This window comes from Pseudocercospora fijiensis (genome assembly GCF_000340215.1).
Source record: "Pseudocercospora fijiensis CIRAD86 unplaced genomic scaffold MYCFIscaffold_3, whole genome shotgun sequence".
NCBI classification, from domain to species: Eukaryota; Fungi; Ascomycota; class Dothideomycetes; order Mycosphaerellales; family Mycosphaerellaceae; genus Pseudocercospora; species Pseudocercospora fijiensis.
In genome coordinates this window covers 5,732,405-5,746,667 of record NW_006921534.1, presented here as the reverse complement: position 1 = coordinate 5,746,667, position 14,263 = coordinate 5,732,405, and the positions used below count along the sequence as shown (strand labels likewise).

Here is a 14,263-nt window from a genome sequence, read left to right as displayed (position 1 = left end):
TGGTCACTTCTGCTCAGCCTTTGACACATTCATGACTTTCTCATAACCACGACCTCCACCTCTCCACTTCGCGAACAACATCCACCATCATGGCCGACAGCGAGCCGCGAAAGCGCAGTCGGTTCGACGTGACCGCAGAAGAGGCACCACGAAAGAGTCGCTTTGACAGACGTTCGCGCAGCCCTGCGACTAAGAATCGCGAGGCAGCACGGAGTCGGTCGCCAGTCAAGAGTGTCGAGTCTCCAGCAGGCGGCGACAATCACGGCAGTGCGCCAGAAGATGCTGCAGCAAAGGCGGCGGCGGCGGCTGCCCGCATCAGCGCACAATTGCAGAAGCAGAAGGGCATTCAGCATGTCGATGTGCCGCCTATCCGTACTGTACGCGACCCTTCTACTGTCGAAAGCAAACCAGTACATGAATATGCTAACATTATGACAGACCCCCAACTCAGCACCTGGCGCAGAAAAGTCGCCCTCCGCCGGACCACTCAATGCCGAAATCTACCAGCAAGATGGTGACTTTATTAAAGACATCGAGGTCAATGACCTTCGTAACCGCTACACGTTGACTAAAGGCAGCACTCAGAAGATGGTAAATACTCACTTTGTCCCGTTGCCACTGATACTCCCAGGCATAGCTCCAGCCATTTGCCCTCCCTTGTACAGCACATGTAACATCCTAAGCTCAACAGAATTGAGTTTGTTATACAAACGTTAGAGGACATCATTTGAGCTTACACTTAGCCTGACGTAGCCACCGGCGGCACAAACGATTTGCATCAGCTGACCTGAAATGTGACATCTAGATCAAAGAAGAAACTGGCGCCGGTACGCTTCCATCCGCACGAATAAACTTACTGATTAGGTTCCGAATCGATCGCTTACTTGTCTAAAGATGTCACTACCCGAGGAAACTACTATCCAGACAAGAGCATGGCAACTGCGACTGTAAGTGGGAAATGTACGAAATGGGGATACACGTTGTGCTGAGGACAAATTTAGAACCCGCCGCTCTACCTCCACGTCACGAGCACGACCAAGGATGGCCTCGAGAAAGCCGTCGCGAAGATCAACGAGCTCATGCAACAGGAACTGCCAAACCTGATCGACGAACGCCGCTTCCGACGTCGCGACCCACCAGAAAACCAGCCAGACCGGGATCATCTTGGCCGCCGCAAGTGGCCAGAGAAGCGCATCCCAATCGATCTCGAGCCAATTCCAGGCTTCAACTTGCGCGCTCAAGTCGTTGGTCACGGTGGCAGCTATGTCAAGCACATCCAGCAAGAGACGAGATGCCGCGTCCAGATCAAGGGTCGCGGAAGTGGATTCATGGAACACGATACTGGACGTGAGAGCGATGAGCAGATGTACCTCCATGTCGCGTAAGGATTGGTAAGCCTCAATGTATGTGAAACGTGCTGACATGACAACAGCGGTCCCGAACAAAGCATGGTTGATGCCGCGGAGGAGCAGTGCTTGTCGCTGCTGGAATCCGTGAAACAATCCTACCAGGAATTCAAGGAACGCGGTCCGCCAAACCGTGGCCCTCGCGACGGAGGATATGGAGGTGGTGGCGGCTACGGTGAGAATCGAGGAGGTTTCCGTAACCAAGGCGACAGGCAAAACTCTGGATCTTATGGTGGTGGTAGTGCCTACGGAGGTCAGCCAGCCGGCGGTGGAAGTGCATATGGCGGTGGCTACGATAGCAGCTATGCTGCGCAGATTGGCTATGGCACTGCGCAATCTCCAGCAGCAGCAACCGCCGCGCAAGCTCAACAGCCAGCTGCCGACCCTGCAGAGCAGCAGAGACAGTACGAAGCCTGGGCTGCATACTACCAACAGAATCCGGAAGCAGATCCTTACGCTGCATACGGAGGATATGCTGCAGTCATGGCGCAGTATATGCAGGGAGGGTATGCCAGCTACGGGCAACAATCTCAGACTCCGACCATGGACCCCAATGGCGCAGCGGCGGCCGCCCCACCACCACCGCCCCCAGCTGAGTACTCGAGTGCAGGCTACAACGCAGTTCCGCCTCCGCCAGGCGTATAAGCTGACTCAGAATAGCTTTGTACCATTGAGGCATGCTGACATTTGGCTGCTATTGACTAGGAGTTTTAGCAGGATTCAGGGCGACTCGAGAAAAGCCACTCCACAAAAGCCGGAGAGCCGTGCAGCCGTTCAGTATACCGCTACTGCAGAGTGTCTTTGATTACGGAGTTATGCGCATGCGCATGGGTGGCTCTGTTGGTTTGTACCTACGCCTCCAGGCGGAATCGTTAGCCAGCATTGAAAAAGCAAATTGAAATGCTGACTTCATAGTCTTATACATGCATGGTGGACATGGTTTCTTTGTGCTTCGTCTGGAAAGAGAATGCCAGGTATGACAGATATGCTGGGTTCGCCTGTAAGTGCAGTGATTTGCATCAAGGATTAGAGTGAGACGTCAGGTGTTGAGAATGTTTCTGTACAGGACATCGACAACGCTGGTTTCAGTTCGCCTCCGCGAACGTCTCTTTCTGCTGGTTCGACTATGGTTTCATGTTCGGCCGGAGCACCTTTGTGTGGGTGGCCCTGGTCTGCCACGCCTTGGCATTCGATGCTGTCCCAGACATTTGCAATGTAGCAATGGACGAGCACACCATATAAGCAGCAGTTGGCCACGGAATGGTTGCCTTCTCTCTTCAGCAGGTCTCAACAATACACAATCTCTTTTGTCAATTCGAGCACGATTTTCAATTCTCTTGAGCAGGTCTCAAGAACATAATTTCGGTCATTCCGTTTCTTAGTCTTGCCAGCGTTCCCATTCATCCAAGGCAAAGAGCACTCGGCAATAAGATGTTTCGGCAACTTGGTCAAGGTATGAAGTCGCTCCACAGCACGCACTTGGCCAGTCAGTCATTGCCATCTTCTGCTCAACCACAAGTAAACTCAGCAAGAAACTCCACCATCTCTTCAAACCGGTCGGATTCAAGAAGCGGTTCAGAGGTTCCAAGACAACCGCAAGTCACTAGTTCTGGTAGGTCTATTGTCTCTCGCGCATCCCCTCGCTCTAGGAGTCAACCCTTCAATGAGCCCGTGGAATGGAGACGCACAGGAAGAGAGACACGTTCTACTTCATCGGATGCCGGTCCTGATACCCCATCGGGATCCAGTCCCACTACTTCGTTTCCGTCAGAGATAGGTCCTGGCAGTCCATCAGAGGCCAGTCCTACTGATCATTCAGAGAACGATGCTATTCCTTCATCAATAACCCATCCCACCACTCCATCAGAGACCCGCACTACTTCATCAGAGGCCGCCGAGGATACCGAACGCAGAATTCTGATGGAATGGGAAATGAGAAATTTCAGGCACAATGAAGGGATTTCAGCCCAGGTGCCCCGCCATCTGCCACAGCCGTTGAAGCAGCTGCTCAGACGAGCGAGAAAGAGAGACAAGAAGGCAGCAATGAGCAAGAGTAAGAAGGAAGAGCAGTGAACATGGAGTGTGGTAGTAGTCGAAGCGAGCTTTCAAATGATGCAGCTGCAGCTGGTCTGCACGTTCGTAGGAAGTATCAACATGGCAAGGCCGTGGACTGAAGAGCCTCACGGGAGGATATTGTCTCATGTTCGGAGCGTGGTGATTGTGCTGTACAGAGCAGACCCCAAATAGGCAAGTGACGTTCGGATAGGAACCTGCAGTGCACCTACACCAAACAGGGAAGGTGGCGACAAGTCCGCCCACCCCAAGCGAAGCGAAGCAAAGCCTATCAGCCGCAAATGACCGGCTCCAATCGCTCGGTTAGCTATACACTGCGATTAAGCGAGATGGCGGACGGGGGTAATCCCCGTAAACGGCAGCTAGCTTGAAAGCGTTAGACGTGAACTTTTTAAAGGTACGGATAATTCCTTTAGGCAGTACGCTAGCTTTGACCAGTTAGATCCCGTTTTCAGGGATTACCGCCGTCCGCTATCTCGCTAAATCGCGGTATATATCAGCAACTGCAGGGGTAGCACGGGGCAGCCGGAGTTGCTAGCAACGCCGGCCCGGGGCAGCCGGAGTTGCTAGCAACGCTAGCCCTACTAAGCCCCGCTAAACCTTATACAGATCGTAGTCTTAGTACACCTATATCCTCCGCTTATCTTAAATTTTCTATATAACCTCTTCTATTAACCCCTATATTCTATAATAGACCTATCTACGCCTAACGACGTCGCTGCCCTTTAGCGGCTTCGACAACGAGTATTTAACCTTATAGAAGACATTAAAACAGACACTAATAGGTAGAGTTTAATCTAGAAACTGTATAGCAATTAATATACCCGGAAATCTACTAAGAAGCTGTCTATAATAATACCCTATATAGAGATAGGGCTATACTATAAGAAGTCCTACTTCTATTATATAGAAAAGTAGCGCCTTAATAAGCTAAATAAGGAAGCAGTAGGTATTAAGGACAGGCGTATGTTTAAGCCGCTTAAGAAGGAGTATAGAATAGGCTTTATTACTAAGGTTGAATACCGTAACAATAAGGCTACTAGAAGAGTTAGTATTCGTCGCTATACTGCTATAACTAAATATATATACACGCTCGACTATCTTAATAGCCGGAAGGTTTGCTAATATATTAAAGATAAGGTTAAAAAGCAAATCGATTACTCGCTATAAGCTAGAAGAACCTTCGACGCCTTATAGGGCTAATATAGTAACAATCTCGGTGTCTCTTATCTCGATATTAGTGCTATATACAATGCCGCTAAACAATCGCCTTATTATAACCGTAATAAGCGCTTTATAACTTAAGAAAAGAGAGGCAATACGGACCTTCAATTATAGGCTATTATACGGACTATAAAGGAGCATAACCTATACTTCTAATAGTTTAGTGTCAACACTAAAGATAGTATTAGGAGAGGCTTTATATAGGCAATAGAAGAAGGTATTTAGTTGTTAATAAAGTTCGGCAAATTAATACTACTAGACGATATATACGAAGTCAATTAACTAGATTAGAAGCTATTTAACGTCCTTATAAGCGACGACAACCTTAAATAGCGGCCTATAGCATACGCACTGCTAGAAAGCAAACATAGTGTTATCTACGCGTAAGCACTTAGCTATATAGCTTCTTAGGGTCGTTATAGTAAGCCTAGCAGCTAGCAGTTATAATAGTCTATTCTTAATAACTCGGTATCTAAATAATAGGCTATTCGAGACATATTTCTATAGGTTTATACCTACCTATGCTAACGACACTCGTTATAGACTATCCGCCGCAAATTTCCGCTTAAGAGTGCTTATAAGAAGGTCTATAAGAAGCTCGTATAGGTTATACTATACGTAGAGTCTAAGGAAGAGGTAGAGGTTAGAATATAGGCTGCTTTTAATACCCTTCCTAGCGGCAAGAACGACGAGAAGTACAGCTATATAGAGCGAGAATAGTTAGTCGAGCACGCTTAGATATAGACTACCTACTAGCGGAGGAACAATCTACTGCTTATACGTATAAGTACTATATAATAGTACCTTCCGTCCTCTTAGAGCGGGTATTTACTAACTGCTGTTGCTTAGGTACGTATAACGTCGCTAGTTAAGGGTTACTACTCCGATTTTAAGAGCGATATTAGTACTATTAAGGGCAACTTCTTACTCTCCGGCACCCTTATATACTCGCTAAAGGTGGACAGGAAGTGGCATAACAATGCTAATAAGGCTTCTGCGAAGGACAATATACTTTACCTATTTAGTCGACTATAAGGCGATTGCGAGCGGTTTAACGAGCTTCTATATTGCCTTTAAAGCCTTATTGCTAAGCAGTATCGACTCGCTTAGAAGCGCGCTAATAGCGGCCTTCCAAATTAATTACAATATTAACTATAGATCGATAACTATATCCCTAATATATGCTAGTGTTACTTCTAGAAGCAGTATTACTAACCGTGTCGCTATATCTAGTACGATTAAGAGATTAAAGGTAGTAGAATAACTGCTTAATAGGTAGATTGCTATATAGACCGTTTCTTCGACCCTAAAGGCTTTAATAGCGATATTAACTTAACTAAGATATACTTAGAATAGCTTATTAACGAGAATCTACTAGAAGAAGATAAGGAAGGTAAGATAGAGACTCTTCGTACTATTACGAAGGACCGTCACCTTCTATTGCGTAGTATACTCGAGAACATTATATACGACTATTATTAGAAGGCAAAGTAGGCAGAGGCGGTTATTCTAGCTAACTTATTATACGCCTATCGGACTAATATTGCTATACAGTATTAGTCTAAATATATGCGACTGTCGGCGGCGGTAGAGCTATTATAATAGCTCTAGTAGTATCGATAGCGATACGATAATAGCACGTTGTTTGCTATCTAATAGGCGTAGGTCGATATAGGCGTAGGCGCCTTACTATTAGTCTACTAGTAATAACAACCTCGCTAAATATAATAACCGCAATAGGCGAGGGACCTATTCGCGCTAGAGGAGGGCACTTAGCGCGCGCTAGAGTACACGGCGACTACTTTCTATACTAATTAGTATAGAAACAGTTACTACTATCCTCCGCTATCGTTCTAGGCCCCTCCGCTATCGCAATTTAAGCCTACGTAGGTAACTAACTCGGTACTATAGAATACATACGCCGTAGGCGACGGCACCTTCTAATATAGCATATCTTCTTTAAACGACGGCAGTTTAATAGACGTAATACGCTAGGTCCTTTACTAATAGCGCCTTCTATATATGCCTACTATACCGAGCGGTCTTCGCTACTCTATAGCAGCCGCCGATATACCGACGCTATAGCCGTTAAACCTATTAAGACATACGCTATAATAATAGTCGCTAATAGATATATTATAACTTAGCAATCGATAGGTAGGGGTGTTTATTAACGACCGACGATACTTATTAGAAGAATAGCAGCGGCTATTTAATAGTAGGACCTTTAGTAGTAATCTATACTATAGCGGCGGTAGCGGCAGCAGTAGCGGCAGCAGTAGCAATAGACAATAAAGTACCGTATAGGTAGGTACTGCCTAAGGTAGCCGAGCGAAGCGATAGCTAAGCGGAATAACAGTCCTAAAGTTAGGAGTGCCTACTAGTTTGCCTCTTGCCTACCTAGCTGCCCTCCTACCTACCTCCTACCTTCCTGCCCTCTATACCGGCCCCCGGCTACTATTAGGCACTTAACAGATTTATTAGGCTAATACTTCCTTTTAATTTCTTCTAATTAGAGGCCTAGCTAGATTTGTATAAGCGCATCTTTAAATTGAACCCCTAGCGAACACCTCGTATATAATTCTACTAACTTCTAACTATTATTCCGCTTAGCTCGTAAATAGATAATACCTCTATATCCTCGTCGTAAGCTTCTCGAATGCTCCGGCTTATGCCTATTTATATCGCTTCGCTCGGATAAGGCAAGAGCAAGTAGATATACCTCGAATTTAGCGTAATAGCTATACTATACGTTAACTTTGGCTTTATTAAGTTATCGCTAGCGACCTTAGTAGAAATTACTATATTTCTAAAGCCCTTTTGAATTTAAAGCACATTTTAACTAAATTCATTAGGGGAGTTGCTAGCAACTCGAGGTAAGGGGTGGGATTGGGGTAAAAGTGGGTCGAGCCAATCAGCGCGAGTTGCTGATATATAGGCCACTAATCGCTCGCAGAGCTTAGCAAACCAAGCTCCGCCAACACTTGCTTCCAGAAGTCTTCTGCAAATCTAACCAACAATAGCGTTATCGCGAGGGCTCGCGAACGCCGAAAGCGCGAGGACGTATCGAATCACAGTCTCTTCCATGATGACCTCGAGGCTTGATTGACCTGGATGATGAGACGCTGCTCCGCTCGCCATCCATCGCCCATCTCCGTCCGTTGCTTTTGGATCATCATAGACATCCCCGCAAACGCACCTGCACCTGCTACTTCGGGTGCAACGCCGCAGACGTTGCGGTCCTGCCGCGCCGGAATGCCACCCATTGTATCATCTGGCAAGAAGCGCTAATGCAAGGGCAGGTACGACCTTGTGAAATGGTGGGACCAGGTATTGGTGCAGCAGTCGCGAACGGCCAGAGAAGAAAAGAAAAGGATGGAGCTCCCCTCCAGATCGTCGTCCCACTGACATCCAGCCATTTTACCATTCAAGATGTTTCTCACCAGTTTAGTCTATGCCATTGGCACTATTTCGGCTGTCCATGCCCTTCCTAAGACCGTCCGGTCACCCTACTCCGTGAAGGAGAGGCACAATGTGCCGCGAGAATGGACCAAGATTAGCCATACCGACAAGTCGCAGACCAGTGAGTAGACACTACAGGCAGAAGTGAGCGGTCGATCAGGCGTCAACGTTTGCTAATCTGCTTCACCTTCTAGTCCACCTGGCCATCGGCTTGAAGCAGCAAAATGAGGGCGTGGTAGAGGAGCACCTTCTCCAGGTGTCAGATCCGAGCCACCACCGCTATGGCAAGCACTTGACTGCTGCCGAGATTCAAGACATCGTCCGGCCTTCACAAGAATCGCAAGATCTTGTCAAGAGCTGGCTCGAGGAACATGGCATTTCTGGCTTCCACAACCCAGCAAACGACTTCATCCATGTTGTGATTCCAGTCGAAAAGGCAGAGGCTTTGCTTGACACCACATACTCCAAGTTTCAGCATAAGGATGGTACTGTGCTCGACCGCGCTCCAGAATGGAGCCTTCCACTCCACCTTCACGACCACATCGACGTTGTGCAGCCTACGACCTCATTCTTCCGCACGAAGCGATCTGCAGTCGGCAGCAAGCTCCCAATGCTTGACGCTCCTCACTATTCCGACTCATGGTTCAAGACCAAAGGCCCAGGACGTTACGGAGCACCTCCAGGCTATGGTCATGGTGGTAATGGTGGGAACATTGGATCTGGAAACGGTGCTGGGCCAATCTCACAAATTTGCAATATTTCCTTCACCACACCAGACTGCATCAGAACTCTCTACGGCACCTACGACTATAAGCCTCAAGTTCCAGGGAAGAACAAGAGTGAGTCCAATCCCAGAAGTTACTGTTCTGCACTGAAGCTAGACTCGCTAACATGAGCAACTACCAGTCGGCCACACGAACTATCTGAACGAGAGCAGCTACCGACCCGACATCCGCAAAGCACTCCAGGCCTACAGACCTGAGGCTGTAGAGGCTGCGGACACCTTTACGGTCATTAACATTGCCGGCGCACGCGAGCAAACGGGCCCGTACACTGCCGAAGAGCTCGCCGATGGTGCAAATATCGAAGCAGTTCTGGACAGCGAGAACATCCTTACCGTTGCATGGCCAACACCGTTGATTGTCTTCTCGACCGGTGGAAGCCCGCCATTCATCCCAGATATCCAGACTCCCACTAATACCAACGAGCCATACCTAGTCTGGCTGGACTACGTCCTCAACCAGCAGGACCTCCCACAGGTCATTAGCACTTCATACGGCGACGATGAGCAGACAGTGCCTGAGTCTTACGCCAAGCGCGTCTGTGCCGGCATGGCACAGCTAGGCGCTCGCGGTATCTCTATTCTATTCTCTTCTGGCGACGCCGGTGTTGGTGCTGATGGCACTTGCTACTCGAACGATGGCAAGAACACTTCCATGTTCTTACCTGCATTCCCTGCCGGATGCCCATGGGTAACTGCTGTCGGTGGAACCGAGAACTTCGCACCTGAAGTTGCCGTCAATAGATTTGCCTCGGGTGCTGGTTTCAGCAACTACTTCCCGGCACCCAAATACGGACAGAGCACATGGAACGCCTACGTAAAGGGCTTGAATGGTCTTCACGATGGCCTCTACAACAAGGAAGGACGTGCATACCCAGACGTCGCAGCTCAAGGTAACCACGATGCCATTGCCTGGAACAACACTCTCAGAACAGTTGGTGGCACTTCAGCGTCCAGCCCAACCTTCGCTGCTGTCATTTCTCTCGTCAATGATGCTCTTCTTGCAAAGGGCAAGGCACCCCTCGGTTTCCTCAACCCATGGATCTACAGTGGAGGATACAAGGCTCTCACTGATGTGACCAACGGCACCAGCTACGGCTGTAACACCACCGGTTTTCCCGCTAAGGCTGGCTGGGACGCCGTCACTGGCTTCGGTACTCCTAACTTCCCTAAGCTCGTTGAGGCTGCGTTTGAGGAGTATGGTAGTAAGCCATACTAATCACTGGATACCGGCTCAAAGCCAATGACCTATTACGAGTAATGTCTGTATTTATATAGCGGCACGCAGAAAGTCTAATCAAGCCTGATACGAACCATAAGGTATCTGATCGCGCACATCTCTGACACGAAGCAACAGCTGCCACCACTCAATGTCTCTCTCATCAAGGAAACGCCAGAGAGCCTGTGAAACGCGCGAACCACAATCCCACACATCAACCAACCACACACCCCTCTCTTTCTCCCCTACATGTACTCCTCACTCACTCTTCCCCCAACCTCTCAAACCTACTCCCAATCCCCACCGCAAATCTATACTCCCCCCTCTTCTCCACCCCTTTCACACCATCCATACCCCTCCCCAACACCTCCTCCAACCCCCAAACAATCCTCTCAGCACCCACCCTCGCCCCCTCCAAATTCCCCGCCCCGGGCCCCAACCTCAACCCCGCAAACCTCCCCGTCACAAATAACGGAATATCTTCCCTCCACATTAAATCTTCGGTTATAGCGGGCAGACCATCGTGAATTTTAATTGGGTACTTTGCGTGGAGGTGTGTGAGGTAGGGGAGGGTGAGGATGTTTGATTGGATGCCTGTGGCGAAGTAGATGTGGTGGAATTCTGGGAGGGGCTCGGAGATGGGGGGAGAGGTGAGGATTTTCCAGGTTTGGGTGAGGGGGGAGAATTTTGCGGTTGTTATGGTTGTGTGGGTGTGGAGGGTTAGTTTTTTGGAGGTTGTGAGGTGGTGGTGGAGACGTTTGGAGAAGTGAGGGGTTATGCTGCCGCCGTTTCGGGCGGTGGTTATCAGTTGGGAGCGTTCTAGGGGGAGGGTTGGTTAGTTGGAGGGAGAGGGGTGGATGTGGGTAGGTACCTTCGTCTGTATCTGCGGACCAGAAGGAGGCTTTTTCGTGATTGCGGAATTTTCCCATCCAGCTTAGGTCGACGTCGAAGGGTTTTACTGTTGGGAAGGGAGGTAGGTCGTCAGTGGCAGCTATGGGTTGGGTAGTGAGTAGACTTGCCTTTCATCGGCCCTCTCATGATATGATGCACTTTCGTAGCGCCTCTTCTAATGGCTCGATCGGAAATTTGAGCACTCGTCAAACCTCCACCTATCACTAGAACATTCGTATCTTTTTTCGCTCGCATTCTCGCTTGTAAAGCTTCGTCGAGAGGTTGGAATGCATGGCATGCAGATGGACAGCCATTTCGCGGAAATGGTGCAGGGATTGAAGGGGCGTTGCCAGCTCCGACTGCTAGGACGACACTTTTTGCGAAATACGTCTTCCCGTCGGTGTGGAGGGTGAAGAATTTCTCTTCTGAGGAGAGTTGTGGAATGTAATCGTACTCGATGTTCGAGACTGAGGCTTTTTGGATCAAGTCTGGAGATTGGAGGTCGTAGCGTTTTGCGATGAAGGAGCAGTAGGATTCGAAGAGGTCGGATGGGGGGACGAAGTAATCCTTTCGATCTCGTTCGTCGATTGCGATTGTTGGTCGAGCTCTTTTTTTTTGACATTAGCAATTTAACATATTTTTACTTGCTACATCGATGAGTGCTTAGGTACTTACTGTTCACCGGGTTTCCGCTTATTCCGTCTTTTCTTCATTTGGTGTTTACTCAACTCTTTCCCAACACAACCAGCGATTTCCAGACACTCGGATTCTCTGCCGACAGCATGAGCGTATGCTAATAGCCCGTCACGGTCGTGTGGATCAGGATGGAAAAACATTGGACTTCGTAAGTGAGAGATTTCTAGGAGTGAGAAGAGTCGTTTCCATTTCGATAGCCATTCTTTGCCTGAGTTGTCGAGGACTAGCATCGATGGCTCGGATCTTGAAGAAGGTGGCTTCTGCTGTCCCAACGACCTGGTGTGGCCTGTCTTGGAGCTCTTGATCGCAGCATTGGCGGCATGTTTCTTGATCCAGTGGTAGCGGTGGTGTTCTTCGTCAGTGAACAATGCTGATGGTGTGTGTTCTCGTAGTCGAGCGGCTGTGGCCAATCCACAAGGTCCAGCTCCGACGATGATTACGTCGTAGATGTATGGCAATGTGTCTTCCCTCTCGGGCGACAAGCTATCCTTTCGTGATGTTGGCATTTTTCTGACTTAAGACTTCGTTCGAATATCAAATGACTTGCTCCGATCAATGAATGCATAGCTCCCAGTAATATCAGAGGTTGCGGCTTTGTGCCATCAAGGTGCTCGGTCATCATGGTACCTGGAATGGGTCCATGTCAGTCTAGCGGCATCCAACAGCTTACCGAAGATCTGTCGAGCAAGTCGAAGAGCGCCGAGGCGAGTAGTGTTCGAAAGAGAGACTGCATGTGCAATATTGGCGCAGGATTGTTCTACACGTCTAAGCTTCTAAAGATCAGATACTTTTACCAGTCTCCAGCAACCACTTGAAGCCTTCAAGAGTGTCTTTGACAAATTCCTTACTGCGTTCCAGAGTTGGCCAGTTGGTCCAGAACATATGCCCATGTCCATCATAAACGTCGATCTTCGTTTTGACGCCGTTTTCTTCCCTCAACACACGTTCGTACAGGATGGCCTCGTCGCGGAGTGGATCAAGACCTGACACCTGCTGATAGCAAGCAGGCAGACCTTTGAGGTTCGGGTGTAGAAGAGGATTGAAGAGAGGGTTAGTGGAGCCTTTTCCAGCGAGGTTGTTTGGCGGGGCCTTCTTCATGCCGTCGCGGAATAATGGGTCATCGAACGATTCATGGCGACTTCGATATTCCGATTGCCACTTCTCAGGTACGACGTCGTGCCAAAGAAGCGAAGGGCAGCAGAGATATTGCCCTGTCAGAGGCGGACTGAGCCCATTGTCACGACCAAGCTGGGCCATCACGGCAGCCAGATTGCCTCCTGCGCTTGCGCCGCCAACTATGAAGCCCGCTTTCGGGTCACCTGGGAGCTCTGGATTTGATGGCGATGCAGTCTTCGCAACCCAAGATATGACGTCGTAGCAGTCTTCCACGCATTTCGGCCAGGCGTGTTCTGGTGCAAGGCGATAGTCTACATTGACACAGACAGCACCAAGATCGCGAGCGAACATGCGGCAGTTGAGATGCTCTAATGAACGTCAGTACCTATATCAACCTATTCGAGGTCATATTCGTAGGCATTCTTACCATCTGTCAGATCTCCCATGGTCCATCCCCCCTCATGTCTGCGGAGAGTCAGCTTTCAAGAAATCACAGCAAAGGAGATAGTGCAGCGTACAGCATCACTATGACGGGAGATGGCTCCGAGGACTTGTGTACTGGCTTGTAGATGATTATCGGGATCTTGAAGCCATCTCTGGCCTCAACGACGTGATCTGTCTCCTGTACATGCTCTGGTATCGGTCCAGGGATTGGGTAGAGGTGTCGCAATTTGGCGAGGTGATCAGCACGACTCTTCCGTCTTGCGGAAATCTCGCCCTCCCCGTTCGGTGCAGGCAATTGCTTGGCCGCCTAGGGATGGGAGTCAACCGTGAGGTATGTATGCGGGAATTAGGTAGCCTACTTCAGCAAGAAGCGGATCCACTGTGCCCATACGGACACGGTCGGCCTCTGCAATCATTTTCAACACTGGTATATCCCGGAATTAAGCTTGGGTAGAGAAGAGGAGGTAGTTGGATGAAATTGAAAGGGGAGAATCTAGGTCGAATGCTGAGGTCGTGCAGACGGAGGATGCTAAGCACTGGGATGATCGGATCGAGATGTTCGGTGCGAAATCTTGCATACAACATATCCGCCGGCCTATAGTTCTATAAGCTGGACGATTTACACGAGGACCGGTGGCATTTGCCAGACACGACGTTGGTGAGAAGATACGCGTACACGTCGCGGGTGTGAACTTGCCAAGTTGTCGTGGTGAAGAAACGAAGAGAAGGCGCGCTCGACAATGCCGATGTCGGCTGAGGCCTGTGCTTGCCTCCAGCCTCCTTGGACATCAGGGTATACTGGCTGGTAAAGTACAATTCATCGCTGCTTTCACACTTATCCGCGTAGATTGAGAAGAGTCGGAGCGCAGGAGACACCATATCAAACGCATAGGAGCTGGCGGCGGCCGCGGCAATTCAGAGGAAGAGAATGAGACGATTTGGACACGAATC

At 49.1% G+C, this 14,263-nt stretch overlaps 6 protein-coding genes across 6 annotated transcripts; 3 read left to right on the top strand and 3 right to left on the bottom strand.

The window, feature by feature from the left end:
• Positions 1-89: 89 nt before the first annotated feature.
• MYCFIDRAFT_97796 (uncharacterized protein) lies at positions 90-2,042 on the top strand (the record flags this gene model as incomplete). The annotated part of the gene is made up of 6 exons (XM_007927386.1): positions 90-377; positions 439-591; positions 806-827; positions 895-947; positions 1,002-1,381; positions 1,433-2,042. Coding segments are annotated over 6 exons (1,506 nt in total), but the record flags the coding sequence as incomplete, so codon positions are not given.
• A 291-nt stretch (positions 2,043-2,333) lies between these two features.
• On the top strand, positions 2,334-3,764 carry MYCFIDRAFT_173954 (uncharacterized protein; the record flags this gene model as incomplete). Its single annotated transcript, XM_007927385.1, has 7 exons — positions 2,334-2,410; positions 2,437-2,621; positions 2,650-2,715; positions 2,749-3,459; positions 3,496-3,608; positions 3,638-3,657; positions 3,683-3,764. The coding sequence occupies 7 exons, from the start codon at positions 2,334-2,336 to the stop codon at positions 3,762-3,764; spliced, it is 1,254 nt and encodes a 417-aa protein (XP_007925576.1).
• Positions 3,765-7,541: 3,777 nt separating this feature from the next.
• MYCFIDRAFT_173953 (uncharacterized protein) lies at positions 7,542-7,977 on the bottom strand (the record flags this gene model as incomplete). Its single annotated transcript, XM_007927384.1, has 3 exons — positions 7,542-7,704; positions 7,779-7,945; positions 7,966-7,977. 3 exons carry the CDS (start codon positions 7,975-7,977, stop codon positions 7,542-7,544), a joined length of 342 nt encoding a protein of 113 aa, XP_007925575.1.
• Positions 7,978-8,135: 158 nt separating this feature from the next.
• On the top strand, positions 8,136-10,263 carry MYCFIDRAFT_60025 (uncharacterized protein; the record flags this gene model as incomplete). Its single annotated transcript, XM_007926120.1, has 4 exons — positions 8,136-8,286; positions 8,360-8,757; positions 8,815-9,004; positions 9,072-10,263. The coding sequence occupies 4 exons, from the start codon at positions 8,136-8,138 to the stop codon at positions 10,163-10,165; spliced, it is 1,833 nt and encodes a 610-aa protein (XP_007924311.1). The 3' UTR covers positions 10,166-10,263.
• On the bottom strand, positions 10,244-12,258 carry MYCFIDRAFT_187817 (uncharacterized protein; the record flags this gene model as incomplete). Its single annotated transcript, XM_007927383.1, has 5 exons — positions 10,244-10,410; positions 10,520-10,984; positions 11,037-11,123; positions 11,185-11,663; positions 11,732-12,258. 5 exons carry the CDS (start codon positions 12,256-12,258, stop codon positions 10,244-10,246), a joined length of 1,725 nt encoding a protein of 574 aa, XP_007925574.1.
• Positions 12,259-12,553: 295 nt separating this feature from the next.
• Positions 12,554-13,511, bottom strand: MYCFIDRAFT_15804 (uncharacterized protein; the record flags this gene model as incomplete). Its single annotated transcript, XM_007925994.1, has 3 exons — positions 12,554-13,236; positions 13,296-13,333; positions 13,387-13,511. Coding segments are annotated over 3 exons (846 nt in total), but the record flags the coding sequence as incomplete, so codon positions are not given.
• Positions 13,512-14,263: the final 752 nt, after the last annotated feature.